Source organism: Gopherus evgoodei, chromosome 8, assembly GCF_007399415.2.
Source record: "Gopherus evgoodei ecotype Sinaloan lineage chromosome 8, rGopEvg1_v1.p, whole genome shotgun sequence".
NCBI lineage: Eukaryota > Metazoa > Chordata > Testudines > Testudinidae > Gopherus > Gopherus evgoodei.
In genome coordinates, this window is record NC_044329.1 from 23886393 (window position 1) to 23907976 (window position 21584).

At 39.9% G+C, this 21584-nt stretch overlaps 1 protein-coding gene across 2 annotated transcripts in view; it reads right to left on the bottom strand.

The window, feature by feature from the left end:
* Nucleotides 1–21584, bottom strand: part of ATP10B (ATPase phospholipid transporting 10B (putative)) — a 71659-nt gene that overhangs the window by 14018 nt on the left and 36057 nt on the right. For both annotated transcript variants that reach the window (XM_030573047.1, XM_030573046.1), the window contains 6 exons: nucleotides 18296–18531; nucleotides 9184–9372; nucleotides 6924–7545; nucleotides 6292–6398; nucleotides 4954–5080; nucleotides 3226–3410 (listed from right to left, as the gene is read on the bottom strand). In XM_030573047.1, the coding sequence (XP_030428907.1) occupies nucleotides 3226–3410; nucleotides 4954–5080; nucleotides 6292–6398; nucleotides 6924–7545; nucleotides 9184–9372; nucleotides 18296–18531 (1466 nt within the window). The remainder of the gene's footprint in view (nucleotides 1–3225; nucleotides 3411–4953; nucleotides 5081–6291; nucleotides 6399–6923; nucleotides 7546–9183; nucleotides 9373–18295; nucleotides 18532–21584) is intronic.

Consider the following 21584-nt stretch of genomic DNA (forward strand, 5'->3'; position numbering starts at 1 on the left):
ACCCTAAAGAAACTGGCTAATTGCCTAGTGCTGGTCACGAGGAATACATCTAATTTCTAGGGTTTTGGTGAGCCTTTGTGAGTAAGTGTACCCTGGAGAAGAAACATCTGAGACCAGTGGGAAGAATACTTCTTGCAGTATGTCCATCTGGTTTCATTCCCCACTATTTCTGTCAGGGAACCATAGTCCTTACTGACAGCTGCCTACCCCTGCAGCTGGGCCTCACCTCTTCCTCAGCTCAGGAGGAAGTTGATGGTGCAGAACAGTGACTGAGGGTATAGATGTCCTGTCATGGAGCCAAGAAAGATTTGATGTTGTAGCCCAAGCTGGGCAGCAAGTAGAGTAGGTAAGAAGAGTAAAGTTCCCTGCCCACTTGAAGGGTGGCAGTATCAATGAGTATGGTGGACTAGAGATTTGGGGGAAGTTTTCCACCTGTGTAGAAATGGGTCATGTGATTTTGGGCTCAGGAGTGGGGTGGAAAACAGTGCACCCCAAGGTGCCTAAAATGGAGATACCTATCTTTAGCACCCTTGTGCACATCACTAAGTATGTGTGTTTTTGTCTTTAAGGAAAAGTGACATCACAAATACAGTAAAGAAACTTCCATTTTAACAGCTAGAACTTTACTATAGCATGTGTGAACCACTGCCCTCTGCTGGATGGGATCAGAATGCTCAGCTGTATCATGAGTCATACACTGGCAACAGTTAAAGGAGATTTTCCTTTAGTTTAACTGGTTGGGAATTGTGCTTTTGGAACAAGAGGATCTGAGTCATATCCTAACTGCTGCCATGTAATTCTTGGTAGTCATTGTGACAACTATGAAGTTCAAGGTAATCAAAGATTTGTTATATTTACAATTTCACCAGTAATTTTTTTTAATATTAAAAAGTTATTTTCATACTGCTAAATATAATTAAAGCAGGGTGCAAGTTTTATCATTCCCAGTACTGGGGTTGCAGAATCACTGGTGATTTTCAGTATTACACTGAATGCCAAAAGGCCCCAATACACCCATCTGAAATAAAAAACCTCAACTTTATATACAAATGAAAAGTTTGCATGCACTACGTGTATATACCATCAGGTCAACCAGGGGGCTGCCCTTAGTAAAATATATGCCCCTTTTCTTTAAGCAGATGTGTATCAAATCAAATTTACACACTGAAGCAGAGAACATATTCCATGCCAGATTCTGTATCAGCTTTGCATGCTTTCTATTTCCAAAAAGAATATATTTAAAAAAAAAGACATTTGTACAGAATTCTGTTCCTGTATAGGGAGCTGCTAGCCACAGACAAAAGAAGCTACAAAGTAGGGCATCTAACTGCTCTATAAAAGTGTCCATCACAATATAATATTCAACATTTATTCATTGCTTTTCACATTCAAAGCATTTTACAAACCATTTAGTTAATCCGCACAACAGCTGCATGCAAGTAGGTGTGAAACTAACTTGGCAGTCACTTGGGCAGATAAACCACGTGATCCTGCCATATGCCATCACAAGCATCACTCTTGATCCCAAGCAAAGGCTAGAGATGACTTGTTCTAGCCCACTTATGAGCTGGTCCACAATTCTGGTCAGGAGGAGGGGTAATGTTCAGGCTCTCTTTTGATTGGGTTTGGCTAGCTGGGCTAGGTCTTGGAAATGAGCAGGCCTATTGAGTGGGTCTTGGGTTTTAGTGGATGGCTAGAATGCTCAGGATGTGAGTAATGAAAAGCGAGGAGGTGGGTGGCAGCTGCTTCTCCCCCCTTTTAGGACTGCCAGGGCAGGATGGCATCACATGACATCATATTTTGTCATCTGAAGTTACGAAAAAGTTGTGGTCACTTTGGTAAACTTGCATCTATCCTCACTGGCACCTTCCATTTGCAAGAGTTCATCTCACTCTGCTCTAGTTGTTTCAGAAGTTATAGCTCGCTCCATCAATTGCTTGCTGTGGCTTCCCTTGCGGTGTACTGAAAACTGTTAAAATTAAAAGCTAACATTGTCAGAGTAAGAGGTTTCCTGGTCCTGCTTGCAAACTAACAGGCTCTAGAAGGAAGCATGCAATCTGGGTCTTGTGCAGTCAAGCCAGTGTAGAGCAAAGTGGGTTCAGTTATGACCCTCTGCTTTAAGGAGCAGCCAGCTTTGTCTCTGGTTTTTGGTTAGTATGCGTTAGGGTTCTGGACTTTAAGAAATAAAGTAGTATTATCTTGCAACCTTCCAGATAGAGTATTTTATATTTTTATCTACCTTCTCTGTATGTATGCTGTGAAACATATCTCTGAGTAGCAGTGGCTGAGAATAATAACTCAGAAAAGTTACTTTACCCACAATTTTGCAAAGTATGCCTGTGCTATCACTGTATGAACCTCTTATTACCAGTGAATTTACAGGTAATATTTGTGCAAAAATCAATGCTAGACACACCACAAGGAGCACCTAGGAAATGATCTCATTATTTTTACAGGACCATGAGAACTATTATGAGAAGGTTAAATGGAATGTGCACTTCTGACCCAGACAAAGAGGCGGTGCTAAATGTTCCCTACTAAATAATTAATTTCTTTTGAAGCCTAACTACCCTAACTCCATTAAGGAGCATGAACTACACCTAAGGTGACCAGATGTCCCGATACTATATGGACAGCCCTGATTTTTGGGTCTTTTTCTTATATAGGCTCCTATTACCCCCCACCCCCATCTCGATTGCTGTCTGGTCACTCTAACTACACCTTACTATAAGGTTTTGAAGGGAATGGAATTTACATCTGCACATTTTCCCCAAGCTGACTCTTGCAGTACTTTAAAACTGTCCTCCTACAGAAATCACCAGGAGCTAAATTATCATTGCAAGTGAAAATTCCATTGCAAGGAGCAAAGCCAAACATCAACACTATTATGTGATCAGGCACTTGAACTGCAAATTATCTTTTCTCAAAAGCATAATATTCAATGCCTTCTTTTTCTTGAAAAAAAAAAAGATTATTTTCATGTGGAAAGTTCATTATATTTTAATCTCATAAAAATAATCTATAAAACCTGCTTGGACTCTGAATCATACCACATGATGTGTGATCTAAAGAGTCAAAGGCCTTTTTCCAATAGGCCTTGAGGGATTATTTTTGTTTTGGCTTTTCATGAAGCATTAATATAAAATGAAGCATTTCCAAACCCCAAATCACTGAAGGAAATGGAATGCACTTCCCAGCAGGCTTTTCATCCCTTTCTGGACGTACCTTATTTTCAGTATTAATGGTAAACACAGTGTCTTTTTGGTCCAGAAGTTTACAAGAATATGCAATATTAACTGCTGTTTCCTGCTTGTCTCCAGTCAGCACCCAGATTTGTATCCCAGCCTCCCGGAGAGCTGCAATAGTATCGGGCACTCCTTCTTGCAGCCGATCTTCAATCCCCGTTGCTCCTAGTAAAAGAGGAAGATGAGAAGTGAGCCAATTTATTTCCCTTTGAAAGCTGTGGTGAGATGGTTTAAAAAAAAAAAAAGATATCAGGAATCTTTAATAGAAAGAAAGAAAGAAAGAAAGAACCTCATGTATCAACAGCTAAGCCAATGCTACCGTCCAGTGGTTGATACAGACTTCAAAAGGCATAAAATTAAGCTTGCATTGAGGGGAAAATCTTTTTGTAGATTCCCTATATTTTTGCATTATCTCAAGCCTCACATCAGTCCTGTAGGAAATATATGGATGAATACTGAACAGTTCTAAGTGATTAACATATACAAAAATCTGCATTTAGATTGAGATTTAAAAAAAGAAACATAAAACAGCAATCAATGACTAGTGACCATTCATTTTACTTGGCACTGTAGTGACTCATTTCATTTCTTTTGAATACTCCAAAATGGCAATGTACTAGCCAAGGAATATACTACGTGCATTTTTTAAAAAGTATGTTATCAGTTCCCATCACAGGAACTAGAAAGGATGCAATTCTACACTGAATCTTGGCTGTTTAATTGAAAGATACTCTACTGGCAAGTCAGATGCTTCTTCCATCAAAGGAATGAGATAGGATACAACAAATTTCCTCTTTGGAAATGTGAAAACTTAGGTGAAGAAGCCAATACTTATACTGAAGTTAAATCACCATATGAAAGAGTGATAAACAGTCATCTCTTATCTCTTCCACTAGAGGCCACTTTGAAGTTGCTGTAACAGTGATACTATACATTAAAGATCAGTATTACTTAAAGCAGAAAAGGATATTTTTTCTCTGAGGAAAATTAAGTAGGAATGCATACAGAGGGTTTGTAGTCAGCAAAGGTGAGAGATTCTGACAGCTGCACTAGCTCACCTACAGCTCCGTTTAGAGCTCTGTTATTATCCTAATTTTTACAAACATCATTGCAGAGATTATGAAAAGCCATAACAACAACAGGCTGCAATTATATAGAACAGGATGACAAAGTACTGAACATAGGTAAATAGGTTAAACCTGGGCTTCTTTGAAAAGCCAAGCCTAAAATAGCAAAACATTTGGACTCAAGATAGAGAACATTAAACTACTCTCAAGTTTATGAAATCATGATGCTTCGATCCTATAAGTATGGGTGCTGTATAAGTACCTAGATAGATAACTTTTTGCATGATGTACTGTAGTTTTTTCAAAGTGGGAGAAAAACTAACAGCAGAACATAGATAAATCAAAAAAAAACCAATGGGAAGCGCGTGTGTATGCAGAAAAGGCACACAAACCTTAGGTACCAATATAAAACACTGCACCAACGTTAGTGCTCTGGACACAGCTTATACATAGAAAAATATTTGCCCTTGGAAGCTGCATCCAGTGCTAAAGAGTTTGATATTTGTACCAAAGAATTGCAAAGGGCCAGAGCAAGACCTTTTCATATAAATTTGTCTAAGTCATTTTTCCTTTGGTTACCAAGAACATCACTTGAAAGCAAACAATATTTCACTCAGTAACAAGTCTTTATTTTTAGCTACCTAGCAAGGTGAGTTTGGTCTCCAGATGCTGTGCTGTGTCCATTAGCAGCTCATCTCTGTTGTCAATTGCTGCCTCTGCCTCACGACGAAAATTGGCCCATTTCCGAAAGTCATGTTCACTCAAAACCTGTGCAAAGGGATACAGGTATGCCACATATTCAGATTTAGGTAGAGCAGTTGCTCAAACTATGTGTAGTCTGTGGCTCACCATGGCGCAACACAACTCTTTCCTTGTGGTTCACAGAACAAAACAAAACCAAGAATCAAGCAGTGGGGAAGAATTGGGGAGTTGTGAGAGGAAAGGTGCACTCTCTCAGCAAAGTAGTATGGATGCATAATGGAAAGTTGGCATGGTTCAGAGTATTGTTGAGGTAGGATACTGAGTAATAGATTTTTTTAAAGAATCCTCAGCTACAATTGAAGATGCTTATGTTTTAAAAATAACTTCTTTCTTTGCATTTGAGTCTTATCCTGTAAATCACAATCTTGCATCTATTACTTCAGTTTTTTGGTATAAAATATTTTGATGCAACAGTTTCTGCATTATGTCTTCCCCACTGAACCTAAGAAGAGCTCACCTTGATCTAAACTGGGGAAATAGAGCAGCAATATTTTGGATCCCAGAACGGTAATTACTACCCCAGAGTCCATTTGCAACATATCACATCACCTTTAACCTTGCTCAACTGAAAGATTCATGGACAAGTAGCAATGAAGAAAAACAGACCTGCCTTCTCAATATGCATAAAATGGTATAGACAGCTGCTGTCGCATCTTCAAGAGAGGCAAGGCCTGGAAAGACAACAGGTCCCAGTGCTGCTCAACAAGGATCAAGATAGAGAATTGCATGCTGGGACATGTTGTTTCTGAAGGCTGGACTCCAGACCTCCATGGGTGGATTTTACCTATAGGCTGAACTTTCATCACCACTGCATTAAAACCCTCAGGATAAAGCACAACTGCTCCAAATTGAGTACAAGATGTTCGAAAGCTGAATGCCAAATAAAATTTAAAAGAACAGCTAATAAATTGTGATTCTGTTTGATCTTGCCTGGAATCACTAACTAAGAATAGATAGGGTAGTCACAGGAGACAGATATTGCTGACCAGTGACCCATCTAGATAAAAGATCTCGTCTCTGACAGTGACCAAATACTTCAGAAAAAAGTGTAAAATCAATTTGTCTGTAGGAAAAGTTCCCTTCTAATCCTAGGCAGTTTGGATTTGGCTTGTGACTTTATGCATAAGGGTTTATAATTCTCACATTTCACAAGTCATAAATCTGTTCACATGTACAGGATATTTTTAACAAATAGCATTAGTCCAAATATTTCATACCTTCTTAGCTATGCACAGGGTTCGCAGGCCATATCGTGCATACCAGTCCAGGTGTTTCTGTGTTTTAGCATGTATTCTTCTCAGCTTCCTCCCCATATTAAAGTCAGCTGTGAAAAATAAGCAGTCAGCTACTTATTTCTAGTACAGAGCATTCCATACCCAACAGCCAAAATAATAATAATAATAATAATAAACAGGCAACACAGGAGCTGGTGTACTAACAGAACAGCAATCCCTTGCAAAGCCCGTATATACTAATTTGTGTTCCATAACCTCACAAGCATATGCTCAAGGATGGCATTTCTTGGTCTTCTTTATGTTACTGCTCCATTGCTGCCAAGTTAAAATACACTGGTCGGGGTTATATGACAATATTATTGCAAAGTACACCATCCAGTTAGTTTAGACTGCCCGGGAATCCTAATTAGCCTTTTCCATATTTCAAGCATTCTTCGGGTTAAATAAATACCTTTATTTTGATCTGCAGCAATACTACTATACTAAGGGACTTATTCCTGTATAATCCTAAAGCTTGGATATAATATTGTATGCACGAAGAAATACTGTAAACTTCCCGTACTTATTAACAGACAACATAACAATAATAGTTCACTAGCTGATGCACTAATTACCTTTGGCAGGGTCTTCCAGTAAATCCATTATGACAGAGTCAGCTCCCTTGGTGTAGACAATTATCTCATTGGTAAAGGGGTGCCTCACCACCACAGACATCCTTTTCCTGACTGAGTCAAAACCCAAGGTGCAGAGTATGTCAAAGGTCAGGAGGGTACCTTGTGGCAACCTCACAGTTACCTGCTCAGGGGTCCTGGACATTAAAGTGAAACTGTAAGCCCGGGCAGCATGGACAAGGGCTGCCTCATCTGGGCTCTCAGCCTCGTAACAAAATTCTGGCTGCAAATGGCCTTGACTAACAGACCCAAACACCTCATCCAGGGAAGCACCTCCCATCTCTGTGCTGACTTTCCTGGGCATTGCATCTGCTCTATCATCAGTATCGTAGTCACCATCTGTTGAGTTGGAGCAAGTGTGGGTGGAAATGTCATCTTTGTTATAGGAGTCTGTGGCAGCTGGATTCTCTTTACTGTTCTTTGCATTAACACTTGCTCCTAGGTCTGAACTGGACTGAGTCAATGAGAAAGATTGACCAAGGTTTGCTAATTTTAGCCGTTGGAGCAGCTGGTGAATCCTCTCCAAGGAGATCCCTGATGGTTTCATCAGTGGAGGTGCTGTAACCTTGAAACATGAGAAGACATTGGGAACATTACACCTGAAATTAAACAAGATGAGCCACAAGAAGGTTTGCGAATTCCCAGTGCAGTGCTGTGCATCAAAGTAATGATTTTTTAAAAAATATGTGGCTGTCCTTTTTCTAACTAATTATGTCAAGGGATTTTCAGGACAACAGTTAAGTTGGCTTCTAGATTCAATGATGGTCTATGGCAGAGACAGAGTGGTGCCCTAAAAACCTCACCAACTATCGATAATTAAGCAAGGTTTTACAGTGAGAATCTTATAGCATTCAAAATATTTCCTAAAGTATAAGGGGATGCTGCAGACACTGAGGTAGCCATATTGATTTATCTTACTTAAGATTGGCAAGTTCTTAAGGGCCCCCGTGGTAGAGAGGGAGATACGTAGGTAAGGGTAGAGAGGAGTTATTTAGTTTAAGAGCCAGTGTGGACACAAGACCAAAGAGATATAACTAGCCATCAACAAGTTTAGGCTTGAAATAAGGCAAAGGTTTCTAACAATCAGAGGAGTGAAGTTCTGGAACAGCCTTCTAAGGAGAGCAATTCTGGCAAAAAAGCTAACTGGCTTAAAGACTGAGCTTGATATGTTTATGGAGGGGATGATGGCATGATGAGACTGCCTACAATGGCATGTAGCTGATCTGCAACTGCTAGCAGTAAACATATCCAGTGGCTGGTGATGGGACACTAGAGGGGGAGGGCTCTGAGTTACTACAGAGAATTCTCTCCCAGGTGTCTGGCTGGAGGTCTGACCACATGCTGAGGGTCTTGCTCAGGGGTCAGCAAACTTTGGTACACAGCCCATCAGGGTAATCTACCCATGCCAGTTCCCACAGCTGCCATTGGCTGGGAATGGCAAACCATGGCCCTTGGGAGCTGTGGGGGGCTGTGCCTATGGATGATCAATGTAAACAAAATGTCTCATGGCCCACCAGCGGATTACCCTAATGGGCCGCGTGCCGAAGGTTGCTGACCCCGGTCTAACTGATGACCATATTTGGGTTGGGAAGGAATTTTCACCTTCCTCTGCAGCATGGGGCACAGATCACTTTCAGGTATAAACTAGTGTAAATGGTGGATTCTCTGTAACTTGAAGTCTTTAAACCAGGGGTTCTCAGACTTTTGTACTGGTGACCCCTTTCACATAGCAAGCCTCTGAGTGCGACCCCCCTTATACATTAAAAACACTTTTTTAATATATTTAAAACCATTATAAATGCTGGCTGCAAAGCAGGGTTTGGAGTGGAGACTGACAGCTTGTGACCCCCCCATGTAATAACCTCGCAACTCCCTGAGGGGTCTCGACCCCCAGTTTGAGAACCCCTGCTTTAAACCATGATTTTGGACTCCAATAACTCAGCCAGGGGTTAGGAGTCTATTACAGGAGTGGGTGGGTGAGATTCTGTGGCTTGCAATGTGCAGGAGGTCAGATTAGATGTTCATTATGGGCCCTTCTGACCTTAACAGTTGAATAGCAGTCACTGGAGTTATTGCAGACAGAAGATAGAAAACCATATGGCAGTTCCAAAACAGTGCTTTTTTACTACAGCACATAGCTTTCAATTTTAGTATACAGATTTTAAGCAAATCAATTTCCCTTATGTATTTAAAGTGAGATTACCCTTTGTCTTGGCTCAGTTGCTGTGGAGACCACAACAGTATTACAGATAGCCAGTGCAAGAAAAAAGTCAGTAACAGACGTGGTGGAGCAGGTGTCCTTTGCAGATGGAAATGATGCCAAAGACTCTATCTGGAGTGTAGCATCTCTCACTTTCATCAATAGCCTGTTATCAGGGGTCACATCCTTTTCCTGGAAGAGAAGTTATTCAGTAAGGACCACATTTGGGATTGTGTACGACCTGTACCTTAGGTTTTCTAGAGTCTTCAAGGAAATGCTTGTACAGCAGATAGAAAAAAAGCTTGTTGCATAAATAGATGGTCAAGGTCACACATCATCACTAATGAAATCTTCAGGGATCTTCCTGAAGAAGAAAAGATTCTTCATCTCGGAGACTATGCAAATGAGGTGCTCAGATATGATGATGATGGAGTGTAGAATAAGAACCTACATAGAACAAAATAGGAAAGTGGTCATTTTGCTGGGCTTGGAAAAAGTGCAAGTCAGGCCAGAATCTGAATCTAGATCATTAAAATTCATGTTATACAATCTGCACTATGGCACTAAACCCATACCCAGACCTAAATGGGTAGATTCTTGAAACCGCTGATCACTGAGTTAAATGGAATGCTTAATAGGGACAAGTGAATTCACCCAATGAATTCAGGGCCTATGTTTAATTTTTGCTCTTCACTCTGTATGGCCAATTTCACATCTTGTTCTCATACCATAATGTCATTTCCAAAAAAGAGGAAAGAAATCAATCACACATCTCAAAGTGTTTTCACTGAATTTTTTTCTAAGAGATCATTAATTCCTGTGACGTGGTATTGTAATCCCTAGCCCCCACTTGATTTTTAATACATTTGAATTTAGTTCAGGTCATATTTAATAAGATCTTCCAGTTTTAAAATACGAGCCTCTGTAGGAGCCAAGGCTTTTAGATTTCTTCTTCAAACTACTGTCAAAACAATTTAGCTTTTCTCAGTTCATCTCTGCCATTGCTGTCTCCTCCTTCAGTCTGGCACAATTACTATGAAGTTCCCTAGTATGAAACAACAATAAATCAATAACCTTCAGGCTGTTTTGTGCTGAGCTGAATGTGTTACATTTTAACTCCCACTTGCTAAAGTGAATAGAGATTCTTAAATGATCTAATAATTGAAAATTGAAAAATAAAATCTATTGCTAATTATACTGGACATATGCATTCAGCTCTCAGTTACAGGAGTCCCTCATATGTCTCTGGGGTTGCTGATTTAAACTAAACATTCCTTTGAAATAAGTGAAAGATTTAGACATACCAAGTACCAGCAAAGAAAGTGCATTTGTGTTTCCTGGCTGCTACAGCATCACACAATGGAAAAAAACACAACCTGAGGTTCTCTATTACTTGCATAATTTCAATGAAAAAACACAAATTATACATACAAAATCCCAAAAGCCAAAGCAAATTTCTCCAGGATCCATACATATTCTAATACAGTAACTATTAATTACTGATTACTGAACATCTAGCTATTTATTCCATATTTGTGCTCTTTTTATCAAATCCACCAGCGTGCACTCATGCAAGCAGCAAAGTACAATAACATACACCTCTCTCTTGCTCTTGTCCATCATCCATCCATCCAGTTTCTACTGCATCTATATCATTAGTATCCAGTACTGCAGCACCATGCAGCAGATGAAGAATTATTTAGCCTCAGGTATGCTACTAGTGCAGAAACTTTCTGTACTATATTCTGCATATTACAATTATTGAATATTGAGGGGACACTGTCAGGTTTGAAAAGCTAGACAGTGCACAACTGAAGCTTAGAAGAAAAATTTTCATTATCTTAAAAAATGACAACAGATGTTGGCTTGGATTTATATGTTTCCATGTAGCTGGATAGTAATGTATAAGAGACAGATGGTGAAACTGACACATCTATTTTCACTGACCAAGCTGAGTGAAATGCAGAAATTAAACAATCAGCGTTAAGAATGAAAAATTAATTAAAATTTAAAAATCCCTCCATTGTTAGTAAGCTAGTTCATTATTTATAAAATGGGTAAGACTATTTAAGTTTTAAAGGGTAATTTATTAATAGTTTTCATTTGCATGTCCCTTTAAATAACACAAAATTAAAAATAAGTTATTGACTTTAAAAGACGTTAACTATGAAAACTGCCAGTCTTCAAGAAATGCTTCTAATAATAGTGATATTTATAAGACATGCAATAGCAGACTTATAAAATCTAGATCAAGAGTGCTGTAAGAAACTTCATTTAAAAGACATGGCAAATGGAATATAGACAGTGATAATCCTCTTTCTATCTTGTTCCATAATTTATTCCTTTTCGTATTGTAAGGTTTTTCTTTCCATTCTTTTATAGTACAAGGAAGTCCTCTCCCCATCCCAGGGTCTATTTTTTATTTTGCAGCATGTGATTTGATGCAGCCTTTTTCGCAAAGAGAAGTTGCAGCAGCAGGAAACAAAATTAATAAAATAAATTGGCTATCTCGCCACTTGAGACACAAATAGAAACCATGAAGCTGGCCAACATAAGGGAACATTTGTAGGTCCCAGCATGAAATGGGTAATTCTGATTGGGCTGCAGGCTGTTTCTCAGTGAAGCTGGGTTTTGATGGATACAAAAAGAATTAGTTTTCATTTTTATCTGTGGCTTGAAGGAAAGAGAAACCTGATTTCTTGCCTATAAACGTCTCAATAAGATTGATCTTTCACCTTCCCCACCCCGCCTCTCTATTTCCTCACTGAATCAGGGAGAAATTAATGATACAGAAAACATTCTCTCTCTAGGGCTTTCTGAAATACAGCTTTTTTACCATTTTTTATTCCTTTCTCACCAATATGATCTTAAGTTATGCAGAGTCAATACAAATTCCCTGGCACTGGTATAAACACTACAAACTTGACAGGTATTCTCAACTTTAAATAATCTCTCTTTCTTCATGGGAACTGATTAGGTAGACCAGGGGTAGGCAACCTATGGCACATGTGTCAAAGGCGGCACCCGAGCTGATTGTCAGTGGCACTCATGCTGCCCGGGTCCTGGCCACCGGTTCGAGGGGATCTGAATTTTAATTTAATTTTAAATGAAGCTTCTTAAACATTTTAAAAACCTTGTTTAGTTTATATACAACAATAGTTTAGTTATATATTACAAACTTATAGAAAAAGACCTTCTAAAAATGTTAAAATGTATTACTGACATGTGAAACCTTAAATTAGAGTGAATAAATGATGACTTGGCACACCACTTCTGAAAGGTTGCTGGTTGACCGATTTGTAACCTGGATTTAACTCAACCTCTAATTATGCAGGGGTAGTTGTTAATGGCGCCAGATACAGGTAGCTTGGTATCCAACAGCTGTCATTTATGCTAAAACTTACTATGAGGTGGAAAACATGGGCACATGTATTTGCAGGAGCACAAATCGAGGACATTACTGAAAAGTTAGACTATGCTGCCTCTTGCATCATATTTTTGAAATTTCTATTCCAGAATGGACCACACAGTGCTGCTTATATTTTTCTCCAGGATCAGCAGGCTCCATTTTCATTAACTCCATCAAATGCCAGGAAAGAAACATCATCATCTGCTTCCTTCTCAGAATGACACTGACAGCAACATATGAACTGATGAAACCATCTCATATTTCAACAAAACAGAAAAACCTGTGAAGCATAGATGCACTCAAAAAACATTCAAGCTTGGATAATTCTTGTAACCACTTAGCTCCATAATCCTAAAACCTCTCAAGATATAGCAATAAAGTGTAAAACCCATATAACAGGGCATTAGGAGATGTCTGGGAACCCAACTGGGTTTGAGGAGGAGGCACCCAAGCTAATGGTTGGCACCTCCTTGTGGCGGATGTCCAGTGCAGGTACTCCATAGGGAAGGTATACAGTGACTGGATAAATGGCTTGGAAAAGGACTTAAAAAGAGGTGTCGGTACAGATGTGAATGGGGGATGGTTTGGGACCCCTAGGAGCTAATCCCATTATTATAGTCCACCTTAACCCTCCTATGAGGTGGGGGTGGGGGGTGGTAAGGTCCTGTCGATGGATTTGCTTGAGTGACCTGGATGGAAAAAGAGGGGGAGCTGGTAAAAAGACTTCTTGGTAATTATGATATAAACATGGGTTTACCTGCACTGCACACTTATCTGCCAGGTAGTCCCAGACATCTAATAATAAAGTTGTGGCCTGCTTAAACCCATGTCAAATATCTGCAGTCTTTCTTTCAGTAAAGCCAGATAATAGATTACTAACAGTACAAAAACACTTAAAAGTAACTAATGCAGACTGCTTACCACCAATTCATGAAAGACCACTTCCCAGTTGGCTTTGCAATCACAGTATAATAGAAGTGGCTGGGAACTTTTTGACAAAATTACTCTTTGTTGGAAAATGCTGATTCATTACAGAAATGTGTTGGTTTTAATTAAACTTTTATCAGGAAGATTTTTTAGGTCCAGAAAGAACTGCTGATGCGTGAAAGAGACCCATTTGCCCCAGAATAGCCAAGGTACATTGCCAAAGAGCCACGGTAATACATCAGCAGCCCCCTCCACCAGCACTCCCCTCCACTCCCAGAGACTCCTGACCACCAGCAACCCCTCCAATCAGCACATCCCCCTCCCTCCCTGCATCCTCCGATCAGCTGTTTTGTGGCATGCAGGAGACTCGGGGAGGTGGGGGGAAGGAGTGAGGGCATGGCAGACTCGGGAAGGGGGTGGGAAGGGGTGGAGTGGGGGCAGGGCCTGTGGCAGAGCCAGAGGTTGAGCAGTGAGCACCCCCTGGCACATTGGAAGTTGGCGCCTGTAGCTCCAGCCCTGGAGCCGGTGCCTATACAAGGAGCCACATATTAACTTTTGAAGAGCCTCATGTGGCTCCGGAATCACAGGTTGGCAATCCCTGGCCTATGGTCTGTTGGAGAGTGCCAACAGAAAGTCTCTCTCTCTCTCTCTGAGTCAACAAATATTTAACTGAGATTGAGGGAGACTAGCTTTACAGCCAGATGGTGAGAGCACTCGCAATGTGGAAGACCCAGGTTCAAGTCAATGGTACAATTCAAGGCAGATGAGGAATTTGAACCTCGGTCTCCTGCTTCCCAGGTGAGTACCTAAAACCAGTGGGCTGTTTTCCTCATGAAACAATTTGAAAGGTCTTTGCTTTGTCCTGCATCAAAACGGAAACAATGTTAAAACCTTGACATTTTCTGCAAAATTGAATTGGTGTTTTCCAGCCAGCCCTACCACACACAGAACATTGATTAAACAGAAAAAAAAAAAAAAAAAAAAAAAAAAAAAAGGAACTCTTTATACTTCCTTTTGGTCCCACATCTATTTGGCATTTACAGAAGATTATCTCTTGTTCAGAACTATTACTTTCCATTAAAGCTCAGCAAATTCCATAGCATACTATTATATTAGCAGCTCTCCTACTTTAACACTTCTCTTGGCAACAGCCCCACCATGCAGGTGCTCACAGCAGATGCTGTACTAACCTGTATCCAAAAACCACTCTTCTCAGCATTGCAAAGATCTTAAATTTTCCTTTTATCATGGGCTACCAGTTTTCATAGCTGGTCCAACACTTGGAAACTTGGCATTTAGAAGCCAAAAAACAAAAAAAAACAAAAAAAAAACAAAAAAAAGAGAGAAAAAAAGTAGAACCCCAGCTTGTGGCCCTTGGACACTCCTGTCTACTATATAGAGAAGAATTTTTTTCTTTCCCTTTGTCTGTTTGATACAAAGATTCAGGAAAATGTACATGGAGAATCCAAATTCTAAAAACATAAGAATGACCAGTGGTTCATCTAACCCAGTATTCTGACTTCTGACAGTGGCCAATGCCAGATGCTTCAGAGAGAATGAACAGAATATTGAGTGATCTGTCCCGTCATCCACTCCCAGCTTCTATGCAGTCAGAGGCTAGGGACACCCAGAGCATGTGGTTGCATCCCTACCATTTTTGTGTATAGCCATTGATGGACCTATCCTCCTTGAATGTATCTAGTTCTTGTTTGAACCACGTGATAGTTTTGGCCTTCACATCATCTGGCAATGAAATCAATAGGTTGACTGTGCATTGTGTGACAAAATACTTCCTTATGGTTCTTTTAGACCTGCTGCCTATTAATTTCACTGGGTGACCCCTAGTTCTTGTGTTATGTGAAGGAATAAATAACATTTTTTAATTCTCTTTCTCCACACCTGTCATGATTTTATAAACCTCTATCATATCCCCTCTTAGTCATCCCCTTTCTAAGTTGAAAATTCCCAGTCTTTTAAATCTCTCCTCATATGGAAGCTGTTCCATACCCTTAATCATTTTGGTTGCCTTCTCTGTTACATTTCCAATTCTAATATATCTTTTTTGAGATGGGGTAACCAGAACTGCATGCACTATTCAAGGTGTGGGCGTACCATGGATTTATATAGTGGCATTATGATATTTTCTGTCTTTTTCTGTCTCTTTCCTAATGGTTCCTAAAATTGTTAGCTTTTTTGACTGCTACTGCACTTTGAGCAGATGTTTTCAGAGAACTATTCACAATGACTCCATGATCAGTTTCTTGCATGGTAACAGCTAAATTAGACCTCATCATTTTGTATATGTAGTTGGGATTTTGTTTTCCAGTGCACATTACTTTGCATTTATTCACATGGAATTTTATCTGCCATTGTGTAGGCCAGTCACCTAGTTTTGTGAGATCCCTTTGTAACTCTTTGCACTCAGCTTTGGATTTAACTATTTTGAGTAATTTTATATCATCTGCACATTTTACCCCTTTTTCCAGATCATTTATGAATATGTTGAACAGCACTACTCTCAGTACAAACCCATAGGCGACTCCATTTTTCACCTCTCTACATTCTGAAAACTGACCATTTATTCCTACCCTTCGTTTTCTATCTTTTAACCAGTTACTGACCCATGAGAAGACCTCCCTTCCCAGGCTCTTAAACAAACTAAGCAAACATAAGTGTGGGACCTTGTCAAAGACTTTCTGAAAGTCCACTAAATCCACTGGATCACGCTTGTCCTCATACCTGTTGACTCTCTCAAAGAATTCTAATAGGTTGATGAGGCATGATTTCCATTTCAAAAGCCGGTTTGACTCTTCTCCAAAATATCATGTTCATCTATGCCAGGGGGGCCAACCTGTGGCTCCGGAGCCACATGAGGGTCTTCAGAAGTTAATGTGCGGCTCCTTGTATAGGCACCAGCTCCAGGGCTGGAGCTACAGGCGCCAACTTTCCAGTGTGCTGGGGGATGCTCACTGCTCAACCCATGGCTCTGCCACAGGCTCTGCCCCCACTCCACCCCTTTGTGCCCCCTCCCCTGAGCCTCCTGCATGCCATGAAACAGCTGACTGAGAGACGTGGGGAGGGAGGGGGAGGTGCTGATTGGTTTGGCTGCTGGTGGTCAAGAGGCCCTGGGAGAGGAGGGGGGTGCTGATTGTGGGGCTGCTGATAGATTACTGTGGCTCTTTGGCAATGCACATTGGTAAATTGTGGCTGTTTCTCAGGCTCGGGTTGACCACCCCTGATCTGTGTCTCTTTACTACAGTTTCAACCAATTGACTTGGTACTGAAGTTAGGCTTACTGGCCTGTAAGTGCCAGGATCGCCTATTGAGTCTTTTAAAAAAATGTTGTTATATTAGTTATCCTCCAGTCATTTGGCATGGAGGCTGATTTAAGTGATAGGTTACATACTACAGTTAGTAGTTCTGCAATTTCTTATTTGAGTTTCTTCAGAGCTCTTGGGTGAATACCACCTGGTCCTGGTGGCTTATTACTGTTTAATTATTCAACTTTTTCCAAAACCTTCTCTATGGCAAGTAGAGCAGGAAACCCTATTTCTAACTGAATTTGCAGTGTGAAGTGAGAATTTTTTTAACTCCAATCCTTAAAAAAAATGCAAAAAAGAACTGGAGAGAGCAGCAAGAAGCTATAGATTCTGATTCAATGATTTTATGATAATAGGAAAAGAAGTTGGGGAAAAATTCTCATGAAGATGTTTTACACACCTGAAATGTCATGATCCATAAAGCAAATAGATACAGAGAAGTTCTCAATGTACTATGTGGGAAAACGAGATGCAAGACAACAGACCAGCAAGCAATAAGACTATCATGAAATAAACAGATTCCAGAAGTTAACAGAGTTCTAACTGATGTCCACTTCTACATAACAGAGATACTAGTTAGCAAGGCAGAAGTTTGTAATAAATGTATTCATAAGCCTAAATCCTGCAAACAAAAGTCACTGGGAATCAGTGGGCATAAGAGATTTCCATCCGGAGCTTCTTTGCTTAGGGTTTGACCCTGTAAAGTGCTGAGCACTCTGGCTGAAATCCAGTAAAGCACTTGAGTATGTGTGTAAAAGAGCAGAGTGAAAAAGTAACAATATTTGGGAAAATTTTGTTCCTGTTTTCACTTTTCAAAAACATAATAAATCAAAATTCTGAATTTTGAAAATTTCCAACCTGCTGTACAGCCGGTCACAAAAATGGGACAAAATTTTTACAAAAATTAGAACTGAAAACATTGACCCATTTTTTCTGCTGAAGTTTTGACAAACTTGTGATGAAATTCCGCAAGTTTTTGATCAGCGCTAGTGTTTAGTCTTAAGCATGTGTACTTGAAATTAAGGATGTGACTAAGTATTTTGCTGGACTGAGGCCAGAGTGCTCAGCATTTTGTAGGATTACAGCCTTATTTTGGAACTACATTTTATATAAAACTCAAATTTTATATTTTTAACTTTGTACTAAAAACCATACTAGGTTCACTGTATTTTATCTGTAGTAAAGTGAGACCTGTCTTTTGACAGAACAAGAAGATACTGGTAACTCTCCTGGTGGCTCAATTTGTCACTTTTACATGATATAGTGTAATAGATTGAGATTCATCTGGGTGACCATGTAGCATTCTCTGGCAAGTAGCAGGTTATCGTTTCCTTGCTCCCAATCTAGGAAATGAGTGCTGTTCCATTGACCATTTTCTCCTTCAGCTCCCTCCTCCCCTCAAAAAGTTGCTTGAAGCAGAGATCCCCAAAACGTATTGACCGAATCTGAAGTTACTCACTATGGTACTGCTGAACGCCACTTGAGACTGAAGGCTGTCACAACGCCCCAATGATTTCTTCCTTGCATGTCCCTGAAAACGAGCCCGGGCACTTTGGCACCTCCTCAAGGGCTTAGAGTTTTTCTGTTTTAAAGTGTCTGGTTTCTCGATCTTGATAACAGGAAGAGCGAAATGCTGATGTCTTGCCCAGTCTTCATCATCTGAGTCCAGTTCCTTATGAGTCTCCAGGCGTTTGGCTGGAAGAGAGAAACCAAGATCTTGCCTAGTCTTTTCTTGTTATTAGCAGTATTACTGAGAAGATATTATTATTATTATTACTAACTCTGATAATTCGTGATGCTCTGTACCTCAAAATGACACCCTGTAATCACGTATTCACCACTGTTAAATGATTGTATGTTTTGTACCAAGTATTCTTTGTGTGGTATCATTTGAGAAGTCATGATCTGTGGAACATTAGTATCCTGTTGAATTGTATGCACTACCACTGTATGTGAAGTTATGGAATTTGCTGTATGTTTGTTACTGAAATATGTTGTGAGTCTGGGAGATTCCCACAGCCTGTCAGTAGCAACAAAGGAGCAACTAACACCTCCAAGCCAGATTTACACTAGGAATAGCCAGCCAGATGTTGATGGCCCATTAAGGAGAATCCACTCTCCCAGAGGGCCCCTCCTGAAGCACATAGATGGAAGCCTAGTGTCTCCCAGGGCATTTAGAACATGTGACCTCTGACTCCATGTTTGAGACACTCTCTTTCCATGCACATGGATTGCGGGGGGGAGGGGGGTATCTAAATTTGGGATGGTGACATCAGCCCCCAGCCTCTCTCCCCTCCCACCTACTCTGAAGGCAACAAGAACACTGGGAAGACAAAGACTTTGAACTGGGGAGATTGGTCTCAGGCTGAGAAGGGAATTTAGCCTGCGTATTAAGAACTGTATGTAACCTGCCTCCAACATCCAAATGGGGTAAGAAAAACTGATTAAAATCTTGCTTAATTTGATAAAGTTTAGAATTTAGACTGTGATTTTATTTTTATTTCTTACGCAACCAATTTTGATCTCTATGCCCAACTCCTATAATCACTTGAAATCTTTCTTTATCTAAAAAAACTTGTTTTAATGTTTTATCCTTACCAGTGAGTTTGTCTAGAGTGCTTGGGGAATCTGCTCAGATTACAAGGCTTGGTGCATGTCCACTATCCTTTCATGAAATGTCGAACTAATTAATGAGCTTGCATTGTTCAAGAGAACATCTCGAGCAGGTACATTCCTGGGGTGCAGGGCTGGGGGGATTTGCTGGTGTTTCCCTGTGTATGGTTCATGAGTGGCTTAGAGCAGTGGCTCTCAACCTTTACAGACTACTGTACCCCTTTCAGGAGTCTGATTTGTTTTGTGTGCAAGTTTCATCTCACTTAAAAACTACTTGCTTACAAAATCAAATATAAAAATATAAAAGTGTCACTGAAAAAATGCTTAATTTCTCATTTTTACCATATAATCATAAAATAAATTAATTGGAATATAAATATTGTACTTACATTTCAGTGTATAGTATATAGAGCAGTATCAACAAGTAATTGTCTGTATGAAATTTTAGTTTGCTAGTGCTTTTTATGTAGCCTGTTCTAAAACTAGGAACATATCTAGATGAGTTGAGGTATCCCCTGGAAGACTTCTGCATACACCCAGGGGTACACATACCCCTGGTTGAGAAGCACTGTCTTAGAGAGCATTTATGCAACTTATCTAGCAAAACATCATGAGAGACAGCCCAGGCTGGAGAGTTAAGAGGACACAGCAGTGCCACAGTTCCAGGCTGTACACTGGGGACTCATCACACAATCTCTAAACCATCACCAGAAAAAAAACTTCCATGCAGTTCAGTTTCTTGGCAAGCCTCACTCTGAAATGTTTATCATTACAAACCAAAACAACAAAAAACTGGTTACTTTTATGGACTTCTGTTAACTAAAGTCTCTTTAGTTGCACTTCCTGCAGTTCAGTGGAACAGAAGAATGAACTATTGTAATTCACAAAATTTGGTAATGTTTTCACTCACAGAGCATGAAAATCTATTTGGCAGCTGCTGGCCAGCTTAACGACATTCTAAATATAATATAGACGTGGAGTAGTTATATGCATAGTAAAGCACTTTGGGCCTAATTTTGCATTACCTACAGGAAAAACTCCCACTGAAGAATACAACATGAAAGGGAGTTGCGGTCAAATGGGAATTTTGCCTTAGCAAAGACTGCGAGATTAGACCAATAATATTGTTATCCCTTTTTGACCCAAGCGGCTTGTGAAAGTTTGCCGCCCTGTGGGGGCTGCAGTTGGGTATAAAAATTGACAATGAAGTCTGGTGTTTTCTTTGAGACAAACTTATTTATTTAAAAGGAACATAGGGAATCCTGCATCTCTGAATGCAGAAGGAATCAAAACAAGACAGATTTTTTGCTTATAGTCCCAAGCATCTTTAGTCAGCACCAGACCCAGAAGCCCATTCTCTAGCTTCTTTCATGGCCATAGACTGTGCTTGTCCAGGCTCTCTCAGTATGTCTTGCTTCAGTTTGTCTGTCTCTGTGTGCTCAGTTTGTCTGTACTTCAGCTTCTCTCTCTCTTTCTCTCACTCATACACACATTGTGCCTTCCGCCTATGCGGTGTGAACTTATGCCTATTTTTAGGTGGGGCTCCTTAACTATCTCTTACAGCTATCTTAAATGAAGACAGCATTCACACTCATCAGTTTCAATGAGGTTTTAACAAAATCTATAACAGTATTTATTAATGAAAAAGTAACTATCAGCAATGGACCTAACAAAAAAAAACAGATTCAAATACCCGCAAACTTTGGGAAACTTCAGATATGGACTTTGTAGTTTAGGCCTGTTTCTAGCAAACACATAATTGTTCCTACCTTCCGCATTACTCAGATGGCTGTATGGTAATTACTTTTGGACCCACTGAGTTTAATTACCACTTATCTCACTTAGTAAGAATCAGGGAAAGGTAGGACTGGCAGTTACTACAGTGCAGTGATTTTAAGAGGATATTTCTTCCTTGCAGTCCTGAATTGTTGATCACAATAGAGCAGAGGCTGAGATGTTTGATGTAGGAATATGAAGATTAGTTATGTGGCTTCAGAATAATTTTAAAAACTTCCTTCTCTGGTGAACCTTTACAACAAAACAGTCACCAAAGAAAACAAAAAAAACCAAAACCCCAAACAAACCACAAAATGGAATACTAAGCCATATTTAGCTAGCCAGGAGAAGGTATAGTA